Here is a 12,607-nt window from a genome sequence, read left to right as displayed (position 1 = left end):
ATTGTGCTTATAAATAAATCTTTATGTATCCTTATGTATAAAAATTGAATCTTGCATTGTCGGTTCTCCATAGTCTTCTATACTACTAAACAAATCTTAATGAAATTTTTTGAGTAAAAATTCTTATAAAATGAGAATGATTTGAAAACTGATGAACATTAAGCTTTTAGACATGATATTAATAAAAAAATTTTAAATTAAATACACTTTAATAAATAATAGTATTAATAATATTGCGTTTCTTTTAATCATTGTGATTCTAAACAAGGTGAGACGAATAAAATCTGACCAAAAATTGTTCTGTTTTTTTTTTCAAAAATTTAAAAGTATTAGTTGCAACAACAACAAAAAAGTACTTTTATGTTCTGACTTATGGAAAAGATATGTAAATTTCACAGTAAGGCTATCATCTACCTGAGTTACAAAAATGGATATATTATATTTACTTATGTTTGGACGGTCTATCTTTCCGTCGACAAACATTATACAATTTCTTTTTCTATCTACGGCTAAAGCATTCGGCATATTCTTTCCTAATCGATACAATTTGAAAAGTGATTGTTTTTGTCATCTATCCCTATCCTAAGATTATACCAGTGCTCTTTCATGTATATGGTAACATTATTATAATAAATAAACCCTACAATTATATTACTCCTGATATTCTGCATTCGTTTAATTCTATCGAAACTTAGTTTTTTCATGGTTTCAGCTCTAACACGGGTGATAAACACACATAACTTATTTTATAATTATAAACTATAACAATTATTAATTTCCGGTTAAATAATGCGTTTACCGTTGTACAATTTTTTCGCTATTACTCTTTTGCAAACACAAATAGATTTGACAGTCATCGCACACGTGAGCATGCTTCATATAGTTTCTCAAAAATGAAACATAAATTTTTCAAGACCAAAAAGCGAATTGACTTTATAAAACGTATCACTGGTCATTATTAAAGCAAATGAATTAGGAATTAAGCCCTGCATTATTTGATTTTGACATTGAATTAAAACATTATAATAAATTTTGAAATGTATATATATATAATACCTTCATTCTTCTCATTTAATAAGCTTCATGTTCAAAAAATGTCAATTTTTCGCTTAGACATGAAAATTTAATGATACTTTAATTTAAAATGTGTTAAAATAAGAAAACAACATTTTATAGTATTTTATATTTTTAAATTTTATGAAATAATTAGAGAATATTAATTTGCCTACATTTTAAATAGCTTAAAATTATATTAAATCAACGTTTCATAATATAAACAAATCCACGCGTTAAAGGAGCGTTAAGTATATTATTATTCAAATTAATGACAAATGTAGGACGCTAAAATAAAATCCCCTCACTACTTTTACCTATGAGCAATAACATTTAAATCGACTAGTCGTTAATTGTACATTAAATCGTTAAGATATTAGTTGAAATTAATACGTTTATTCGCGTAATCCTTATAATTTATAAAGAATTTTTTAACAAACATTAAAACACTTGAATCCTTTACTCATAAATAAGCCTTAAAAAGAAATAAAAAAATATATATCTTATATTAGTGTTCTTAAAAAAAAAAAGTGTTTCGCATTACTGTAGAAAAAATGTATTCAAATTATTGATCAAAGAAGAGAAAAAACACTATTAAAAACTTTAAATATATTATCGATATAATAATAATAAAAAATATAAAGCGTTTTCTAATTAAAGAACAATGCATAAAGATTTTGAATTACGCGAAGAAAATGAGCTAATACATTATCTAGATGATATACTTAAAATGACATATTATGATGAAAGAAATAAAAAAAGATTTTTTGGTTCTGGTTAAATAAATTCGAATATCTAGCAAATATATTCAAAGTACCGGACAATAAAATGGTTGAATTATTCCTAGAAATGGTGAATAAAAATATACAAGAAGATATCAAAAAGGAACATCCCAATGTCAACTTCACTGAAAAGTCTTACGAAGAGATAATAAACCATTACATTAATTATTTCAATTATTCTCCTGAAATTCTTTCGCGCAGAAAACCTATTAAGAATCAAAATTATTATGAACAAAAAGCAATAGACCTATATGCTTATAGTTTACGAATAATGAGCAATAATAGGAATAGTAATATTAGTCTAGGAACAGAACTAGCCTATTTCTTGTTTACTAGATTCAGCAAATTGGAAATAACGAAATATTTAGAAGGAAATACTTTATCATCTTTAAGTTTTGGATCAGCATGTAAAATTGGAAGATCTATTGAACAAGCTCATTATATTAATAAAGCTATTTCATTTATTAAAACATACACTCCAGCCAGTAGAGCTAGTTTTTCTAAATGGTTAAATAAATTTGAGTACGTATCAAATACTATACAAGTATCAAATGATGAGATGCTTCAATTTTTTAATCATATGGTGCATACTGATGTCCATAAATGTGTCAAACAAAATTATCGGCATGTCAACTTCTCTAAACATCCATACGAGATTATAATAAATTACTATCTACGTTATTTTGATCCTTCTAATGAAAATAATTTACACAGAAATCGTTTTATGTGTCGAATTCAATATAAAGACGAAACATTAGAAAGTTATAGTAGCTGTTTACAAAAATTATCCGATAAGTGTTCTTATACAAGTCAATTAGATGAAAGATTATGCGAACAATTTCTTAACGGAATTCTGGACGAAGAAATAAGAAATATTTTAATCAAATTTCGTGGCCTTATGTTCTATGAAGTTGTAGAGTATGCTATTGAGTTGACTACATTTAAAAAAAGCTACTAATCTACATCCGGAATTTTCAATGATTAATACTTACGATGCCGTGAAGGAAGGTACATTTTATGATTGGTTAAATAAATTTGAATATGTAGCAAGTGTTATCGGTGGAGAATATAATGGAAGGATCCATTTTTTCAAAGAGATGGTACATAATAATGTTAAAGCTCGTGTTGAAAAGTATTTCTATAATGCCGACTTTACTTTAGATAGTTACATTTGGATAATAGGTCATTACATTCGACATTTAAGTTTAACTCCGGAATCGTATTTCCACAAAAGACGTTTTATGTTTCGTAAACAATATAAACAGGAAACGATCAAAAATTTTTCTGACAGCCTATGGGAATTAGTAAATCCCTGCAATTACAGCAATCAATGGCTTGAAAAATTATGCGAACAATTTCGTTATGGAATCTATGACAATAGAATAAAAATCTATATAAATAAATATCCTAACCTACCATTGGAAAAAATGGAATCATTTGCAATGGCATATTCAGATGAATTAAGTTTTCTAGAAGATGAATAATTGTAAATAAAAGTACTTTACAATAAATAAATAATAAAGTATGAGCACATTAATATTATGCAAAATTTGATTACTTTTACAATTTACGTAAATATTTATAAAATAGACAATATTTTATTATTATAAAATCTGCTATCATTTCACAACCGTAAAATTATTTTATAAACTATTTAAGAACATAAGTGTTCTTCTTAAAACGTTACAATTGCAAAGATAAATATAAGATAAAAATAAAATGTTTTGTTTTATCTTCGTGCATAGTTATTGTGCCCATTATTGAAAAAGTTTAAACAACAAGTATTACATCTTACACAATTATGAAAAAATATTTATATTTAAACTATAAATATTTGATTCGAAAATTAAACTTTTGTAAAATAAAATCTGAACAACAAACGATAATTGATATTTAAACGCAAATTGTTACTTATTAAAATTTTGTACTAAATCAAGACACCAATTATTTATAATATCGATTTGATGTGTTTGTAGACGAATGAAATAGAGTTTCGGCATACCTGAGACTATTCACTTATAGAGTTACTAGAAAAGTTGCTAAAAAATTTAAACAGTCAAGTAATGATAGGCTTTTTTATGACGAACTTTATACTAAATAGAAGAAGAAGCATTTAAAAAAGCAATTAGAGTTTATGTATAAGACAGACGACTTTTCTTAGTATATTACTATTGCGTTTGTTTACTTTTTTTTCTATTTTATTTATAAGAATTTCTTGTATTTCAAGAAAGAACGATACTTTTTCTGAGTTAAATGACCACAGACATAAGCAGAATTTCTATTATTTTTTCCTTAGATCACATTTCGGAAAAGTATTTAGACAGAAGAAATTCTGCTCTTACACAATGATTGATTATGAATTATGTATTAGGATAACTTTATTAGATCTTGTCAGTGTAAAAAATCAATACAGAATTGAACATTATATAAAACTTATAAAATACTATAAGACTAATTTATATTTATCAAAACATTATGAGAATATTTATTTGTCAGTATTATGTATAACTTTAAATAATAAAAATCATAAAATCATAAGAAGGAGATAATATAACTGATTACTCTTTTACCCCTTATATTTATTATATTCCACGAACTGTATATTGTGCTTATAAATAAATCTTTATGTATCTTTATGTATAAAGATTGAATCTTACATTGTCGGTTTTCTATAGTCTCCTATACTACTGAACCGATATTAATGAAATTTTTTGAGTAAAAATTCCTATAAAATGAGAATGATTTAAAAAGTAATGAATATTGAGCTTTCAGACTTGATATTAATAAAAAATTTAAATTAAATATAATTTTAATAATTAATAGTATTATTAATATTGCGTTTTTTTTTGAGTTCTAATTTCAAACAAGGTGAGACGAATAAATTATGACCAAAATTGTCTTACTATTTTTCAAACATTTAAAAGTATTAGTTGCCACAACAACAAAAAGTACTTTTATGTTCTGATTTATGGAAAAGATATCTTAATCTCACAGTAAGGCTATCATCTACCTGAGTTACAAAAATGGATATATTATATTTACTTATGTTTGGACGGTCTATCTTTCCGTCGACAAACATGATACAATTTGTTTTTCTATCTACGGCTAAAGCATTCGGCATATTCTTTCCTATTTGATACAATTTGAAAAGTGATTGTTTTTGTCATCTATCCCTATCCTAAGATTATACCAGTGCTCTTTCATGTATATGGTAACATTATTATAATAAATAAACCCTACAATTATCTTACTCCAGATATTCTGCATTCGTCTAATTCTATCGAAACTTAGTTTTTGATGGTTTCACCTCTAACACGTGTGGTAAACACACATGATTTTTTTTTAATTTATAAACTATATCAATTATTAATTTCGGGTTAAATATTGCGTTTACCGTTGTACAATTTTTTCGCTATTACTCTTTTGCAAACACAAATAAATTTGACGGTCTTCGCACACGTGAGCATGCTTCATATAGTTTCTCAAAAATGAAACATAAATTTTTCAAGACCAAAAAGCGAATTGACTTTATAAAACGTATCACTGGTTATTAATAAAGCAAATGAATTAGGAATTAAGGCCTGCATTATTTGATTTTGACATTGAATTAAAACATTATAATAAATTTTGAAATGTATATATATATAATACCTTCATTCTTCTCATTTAATAAGCTTCATGTTTAAAAAATGTCAATTTTTCGCTTAGACATAAAAATTTAATGGTACTTTAATTTAAAATGTGTTTAAATAAGAAAACAACATTTTATAGTATTTTATATTTTTAGATTTTAAGAAATAATTAGAGAATATTAATTTGACTACTTTTTAAATAGCTTAAAATTATATTAAATCAACGTTTCATAATATAAACAAAGCCACGCGTTAAAGGAGCGTTAAGTATATTATTATTTAAATTAATGACAAATGTAGGACGCTAAAATAAACTTTCCTCACTACTTATACCTATAAGCAATAATATTTAAATCAACTAGTCGTTAATCGTATATTAAATCGTTAAGATATTAGTTGAAATTAATACGTTTATTCGCGTAATCCTTATAATTTATAAAGAATACTTAAACAAACATTAAATCACCTAATTTCTTTACTCCTAAATAAGCCTTAAAAAGAAATAAAAAATATATATTTTATACAAGTGCTCTTAAACAAAAAGTGTTTCTTATTACTGTAGGAGAAATGTATTCAAATTATTGATCAAAGAAGAAAAAATCACTATTAGGAATTTTAAAAAATATTATCGATATAATTATAATATAGATTATAGATCGTTTTCTAATTACAGAACAATGGATATAGATTCTCAATTACGCGAAGACAATGATTTAATACATTATCTAGATGATATAATTAAAATGACATATTATGATGAAAGAAATAAAAAAAAATTTTTTGGCACTGGTTAAATAAATTCGAATATCTAGCATATAAAATCAAAGTACCGAACAATAAAATGGTTGAATTATTCCTAGAAATGGTGAATAAAAATATACAAGAAGATATCGAAAAGGAACATCCCAATGTCAACTTCACTGAACTGTCATACGAAGAGATAATAAACCATTACATTAATTATTTCAATTATTCTCCAGAAATTCTTTCCAGCAGAACATCTATTAAGAATCAAAATTATTATGTGAGAGAAGCAATAGGAAAATATACTAATATTTTAAAATGTATGTACAGTTTTGTACATATTATTCAACTAGAAGAAAGAATTGCCAGATTATTGGTTGCTAGATTTAACAATTTCAGAATAACAAAATATTTAAGAGAAAATACTTCTTTTTCATTCTGTTTCAATTCAGCCTTTGAATTTGCAGTAACTATTGAAAAAGCTCGTTATATTAATTCAGCCATTTCATTTATTAAAATATACAATCCAGCCAGTAGTGTTAGCTTTTCTAAATGGTTAAATAAATTTGAGTACGTATCACATACTATACGTGCATCAAATAAACAGATGCTTAATTTTTTTAATCATATGGTGCATGCTGATGTCCATAAATGTGTCAAACAAAATTATCGGCATGTCAACTTCTCTGAACATCCATACAAGGATATAATAAATTACTATCTACGTTATTTTGATCCTTCTAATGAAAATAATGTACACAGAAATCGTTTTATGTGTCGAATTCAATATAAACACGAAACATTAGAAAGTTATAGTGACTGTTTACTAAAATTATCCGATAAGTGTTCTTATACAAGTCAATTAGATGAAAGATTATGCGAACAATTTCTTAACGGAATTCGTGACGATGAAATAAGAAATATTTTAATCAAATTTCGTGGCCTTATGTTCCATGAAATTGTACGGTATGCTATTGACTTAACTACATTTAAAATAAAAGCTACTAGTCTACATCCAGAATTTTCAATGATTAATACTTACGATCTTGTGAAGGAAGATCCATTTTACGATTGGTTAAATAGATTTGAATATGTAGCAGATGTTATCGGCGTAAAAAATAATGGAAGGGTTCAATTTTTCAAAGAGATGGTACATAATAATGTTAAAGCTCGTGTTGAAAAGTATTTCCATAATGATAATCAAACTTTAAATTCTTACTATATGATAATATTCCATTACATTCGACATTTAAGTTTAACTCCGGAATCGTATTTCCATCGAAGACGTTTTAGGCTTCGTAAACAATGTAAACAGGAAAGGATCGTAAATTTTTCTCGTAGCTTACAGAAATTATTAGATCTCTGCGATTACGATGATATTTCGCCTAAAATATTAAGCGAGCAATTTCGTTATGGAATCTATGACAATAGAATACAAATCTATGTAGATAAATATCCTCACCTATCATTCAAAAAAATGGTATCAATTGCAAAGGCATATTCAGATGAATTAAGTTTTCTAGAAGATTTTTAATTGTAACTAAAAGTATTTTAAAATAAATAATTAATAAAGTATAAGCAGATTACTATTACGCAAAATTTGATGACTTTTACGATTTACGTAAATACTTACAAAATAGACAATATTTTATTATTATAAAATCTGCTATTATTTCACATCCGTAAAATTATGTTATAAACTATTTAAGAACATAAGTCTTCTACTTATAACGTTACACTTGCAAAGATAAAAAAAAGATATAAATAAAATGTATTGTTTTATCTTCGTTCACAGTAATTGTGCACATTACTGAAAAATTTTAAACAATAATTCTTACATCTTACACAATAATGAAAAAATATTTATATTTAAAGTATAAAAATTTGTTTCGAAAACTAAACATATGTAAAATAAAATATAAACAAGAAATGATAATTTATATTTAAACGTATATTGTTATTTATTTAAATTTTCTACTAAATCGGGACACCAACTATTTATGATATGTATGCGATGTGTGTGTAGACGAGTGAAATAAAGTTTCAGCATACCTATGACTATTAACTTAAAGAGTTACTAGAAGAGTTGTTAAATATTTAAACAGTCAAATAACGATAGGCTTTTTTATGACGAACTTAATACTAAATAGGAGAAGAAGCATTTCTAAGGCAATTAAAGTTTATTAATCCGTCAGACAACTAGTCTTAATGTATCAGTATTGCGTTTTCTTTTTTTTCTGTATTTTATTTATAAGAGTATATTTTATTTCAAGAAAGAATGGTACATTTGCTGAACTAAACGATCACAGACATTATCAGAATCTCTAATATTTTTTCCTTTGGTCTTATTTCGGAAAAGTAATTAGACTGAAGAAATTCTGCACTTAAACAATGATTGATTATGAATTTTGTATTAGGATAACTTTATTAGATCTTGTCAGTGTAAAAAATCAATACAGAATTGAACATTATATAAAACTTATAAAATACTATAAGAATAATTTATACTTATCAAAACATTATGAGAATATTTATTTGTCAGTATTATGTATAACTTTAAATAATAAAAATCATAAAATCATAAGAAGAAGATAATATAACTGATTACTCTGTTACCCCTAATATTTATTATATTACCCGAACTATATATTAAGCTTATTAGTAAATTTTTGTATATAATTATGTATAAAAATTCAGTCTTACATTGTCGGTTTTCCATAGACTTCGAAACTACTGAACCGATCTTAATGAAATTTTTTGAGTAAAAATTCTTATAAAATGTGAATGATTTGAAAACTGATGGATATTGAGCTTTCAGACTTGATGTTAATAAAAAATTTTAAATTAAATACATTTTTAATAATTAATAGTGTTAATAATATTGCGTTTTCTTTTAGGCGTTGTAATTCCAAACAAGGTGAGACGAATAAATTATGACCAAAATTGTTTTGCTATTTTTCAAACATTTAAAAGTATTAGTTGCATCAAAAAAAAGTACTTTTATGTTCTGACCTATGGAAAAGATATCTAAATTTCATAGAAAGGCTATCATCTACCTGAGTTAAAAAAATGGATATATTATATTTACTTAATTTTGAACGGTCTGTCTTTTCGTCGACAAACATTCTACAATTTCTTTTTCTATCTATGGTTATAGCATTCGGCATATTCTATGGTAATTGATACAATTTGGAAAGTGATTGTTTTTGTCATCTATCCCCATTCCAAAATTATATCAGTGCTCTTTCATGTATATGGTAACATTATTATAATAAATAAACCCTACCATTATCTTACACCTGATATTTTGCATTCGTCTTATTCTTTAGAAATTTAGTTTTATAAAGGTTTCACTTCTAATTTTTTTGGTTTTATCTTATAAAAAAAATATACATTTTATGTAATAATTTACTTTTATCCATAGTTTGATCTTTCTATATTTCATTTCTCCTTCATCTTTGCTTTTACTTTTTTTTTTCATTCATCCTTTTTTCATATTTTTTGTCTCTTTTTTTTATATTTACTTACAATAGTATTTTCGAGAGTTTCGCGTTTTATTACATAACTGAAGAGAAGAAGAAGAAAAAAATCTAAAAGAAAAGAAAGTAAAGAAACGGATATAAACTATTCTTGTCTTTTGTAAATGTTTCTTACTTTTTCTTCATCTTCTTCTTCTTCTTCTTCTAAGAAAAATGTTTTTACTTCGTTAAGTTTTATAAGAAATATAACGTTCATTATCTTTATCTTTCTTTTCTAAAATCAAAGTTAGACGACCATCGATTGATATGTTTCTGATAATCAATTTGATCTAATCTAATAATTGTTTCTTTTTTTTTATTTTAGTATTTTTCAAAAAATAATGAAAATTGAGTAGGAGGTAAAATGAACTTTTTTTTTTTTAATTAAATATATTTATACGTATAAAAATATATAATATAATTCAATATTACAAGTTTACAAAATTAAACAATTTTTGGTTGTATCATAAAATATATATAATATGTTATATATAAATTCGTGTAAAAAGAAAAAGAAAAAGAGAAAAGATTACAAAATAAATTCGATTAATCTCAATAAAGAAAAAAAGAATTAAACAAAAAAATAATTCTTTAAACAAGAAAGAATAACATTCTCTCTTTCTCTCTCTCTCTCTTGACGATATAACATCGACAGCCATTACCATTTCTATCGACATTAAAATGCACAATACTACGAGTGCCATATATCCATCGGCCGATGGAAGTTTGTTGTGAAAGCTTTCTATTATGCTTCTCGTCTCCTTTGTAACATATATATAGAGGTTAGTTGAACCGTATATGGATAAAGAGAGAGAATAAGAGTAAGTGAGAGAGTGAGAAAGAGTTTAGAGTGCTCTCATTGTCAGTTTGATCTCCTTTACCCCCCACCCCACATCCCCACCTGTTCGTTTTGACGCGTTCTTTCTAACAGTACCGTCGCACGTTCTGACTTTTCTCCATTAACGATAATAACATTCGATGTCAATGAATGTGTCCGTGAAACTTGATATCGTAGCAACATCGATGGGGATTCGTTATACCTTCTACTCAATGTGATCCTACGTTTTTAATATTCCAGTTAGATGGATGTCAATCGTCCTAGAAACTCCTATATTTCTACCATTTTTATTTTTTATTTTTTTTCAACTAGTCTAGTTATCAAATTAAAATAATAAAAAACAATATACGGTACTGTATTATAATAAATTGAAATATAAATGATTTTTTGTTATATTAACACTATGACGTCCGGTGACTCCACGTTGGTGCCATTCGGAAATTATCGCGCAAGCGATATATAATATATTATAATAATTATAATAAAATATTATATATAATAATATATTATATTATATATTAATATAATAATATATAATATTAATATTATATATTATATATTATATATTATCGCGATTTATTATATATAAGTGCGATATATATATAATAATATAAATACCAGTGCAACACGAAATAATCTAGATTTGTATTTTCTCTACTCTTAACACATTAAAAAAATTAATATTCACATTATTTATTTAACCACAAAATATATACTAAATTATAAATGAATTTTTCATTACAAAGTAATCATTGATTTAATTATTTCTAAAAAAATTATCTATGTTTTGTTAAAAATTAGACAAATGTAGAAAAAGATGAAACCAACAAGTACTATGAGTCAACGTCTAAGACACTCATATTGTATTCAATGTGTGAAATTATCGAATTAATATTTATACTAAATATACATTGACTATTTATTGAACATGTAAATACTTGATCATATAAACAGAATTAATAAGGTTAACTAAAAATAACGTAATTTAATATTACATTATAAAATGATACTCACCACATCGATAATTTGTTGCAACGTAATCCCAAACTTGACTTCCAGTGGTTCACTCTCATTTGCAACTGGACGTTCCAAAGTATTGTAATTTGATAATAAGTTATTTAATAATCGTTTTTCGTGTTCACCACCGTGACTCTCTGTAACATAAAGTAAATATTAAATGAAACATTTGTTCCATTAACTTGACGTTTATGTAAAATAACAATTAAACATAATTTTATTAACTATGATTTTATTATTTATCAAATCTGTAATATTTAAAATATCGTGGTAGCATGTAATCTAAAAAGATTGGATCAACTAAATCGATAAATCATTTTAATAAAAAAACACAAATTCGTGACAAATGAAACGTTGTGATAAAGGTAAAATAAAACGAATGAAATAGTACGAATTGTACCTTACGTAACTTTTTTACGATTACAATAAAATATAAAAAGATAAAAATCACGTATAGATGTCTAAATAAAAAGACAAAAATATTAAAATACTAAGAAAAATGAAATTGTATTTTCAAGTTTTTTGTAGATATTACTATGCATGTATCATTTTCCCATTCTTATAAAAATTCGAAAGAAACACTTGTACATAAGGATAAATAAAGATTTATTTATAAGCACAATATACAGTTCGTGGAATATAATAAATATAAAGGGGTAAAAGAGTAATCAGTTATATTATCATCTTCTTATGATTTTATGAATTTTATTATATTTTATAGCCATAAACAATATTGACAAATAAGTATTTTCTTAATGTATTGATAAGTATTCATTATTCTAATAATATTTTATAAGTTCTAGATAATGATCAATTTTGTATTGATTTTTTACACTGACAAGTTCTAATTAGGCTATCCTCTTACATAATTCATAATCAATCATTGCATAAGTGCAGAATTTCTTCTGTCTAAATACTTTTTCGAAATGAAATCAAACGAAAAAATAATAGAGATTCTGATAATGTCTGTGATCGTTTAGTTCAGCAAAAGTACCTTTCTTTCATGAATAACCAGAAAATCTT

At 25.0% G+C, this 12,607-nt stretch overlaps 1 protein-coding gene across 6 annotated transcripts in view; it reads right to left on the bottom strand.

The window, feature by feature from the left end:
* The window catches only part of nAChRalpha6 (nicotinic acetylcholine receptor alpha6), a 354,431-nt gene that overhangs the window by 228,239 nt on the left and 113,585 nt on the right, over positions 1–12,607 (bottom strand). For all 6 annotated transcript variants that reach the window (XM_089172143.1, XM_089172139.1, XM_089172144.1 and 3 more), the window contains exon 5: positions 11,582–11,721. In XM_089172143.1, coding sequence (XP_089028269.1) covers positions 11,582–11,721 — 140 coding nt within the window. The remainder of the gene's footprint in view (positions 1–11,581; positions 11,722–12,607) is intronic.

Source organism: Polistes dominula, unplaced genomic scaffold (genome assembly GCF_049000335.1).
Source record: "Polistes dominula isolate Pdom_NZ unplaced genomic scaffold, Pdom_raw_medaka contig_73, whole genome shotgun sequence".
Lineage (NCBI taxonomy): Eukaryota > Metazoa > Arthropoda > Insecta > Hymenoptera > Vespidae > Polistes > Polistes dominula.
The sequence above is the reverse complement of the archived record's forward strand: the minus strand, read 5'-3'. Positions and strand labels throughout refer to the sequence as shown.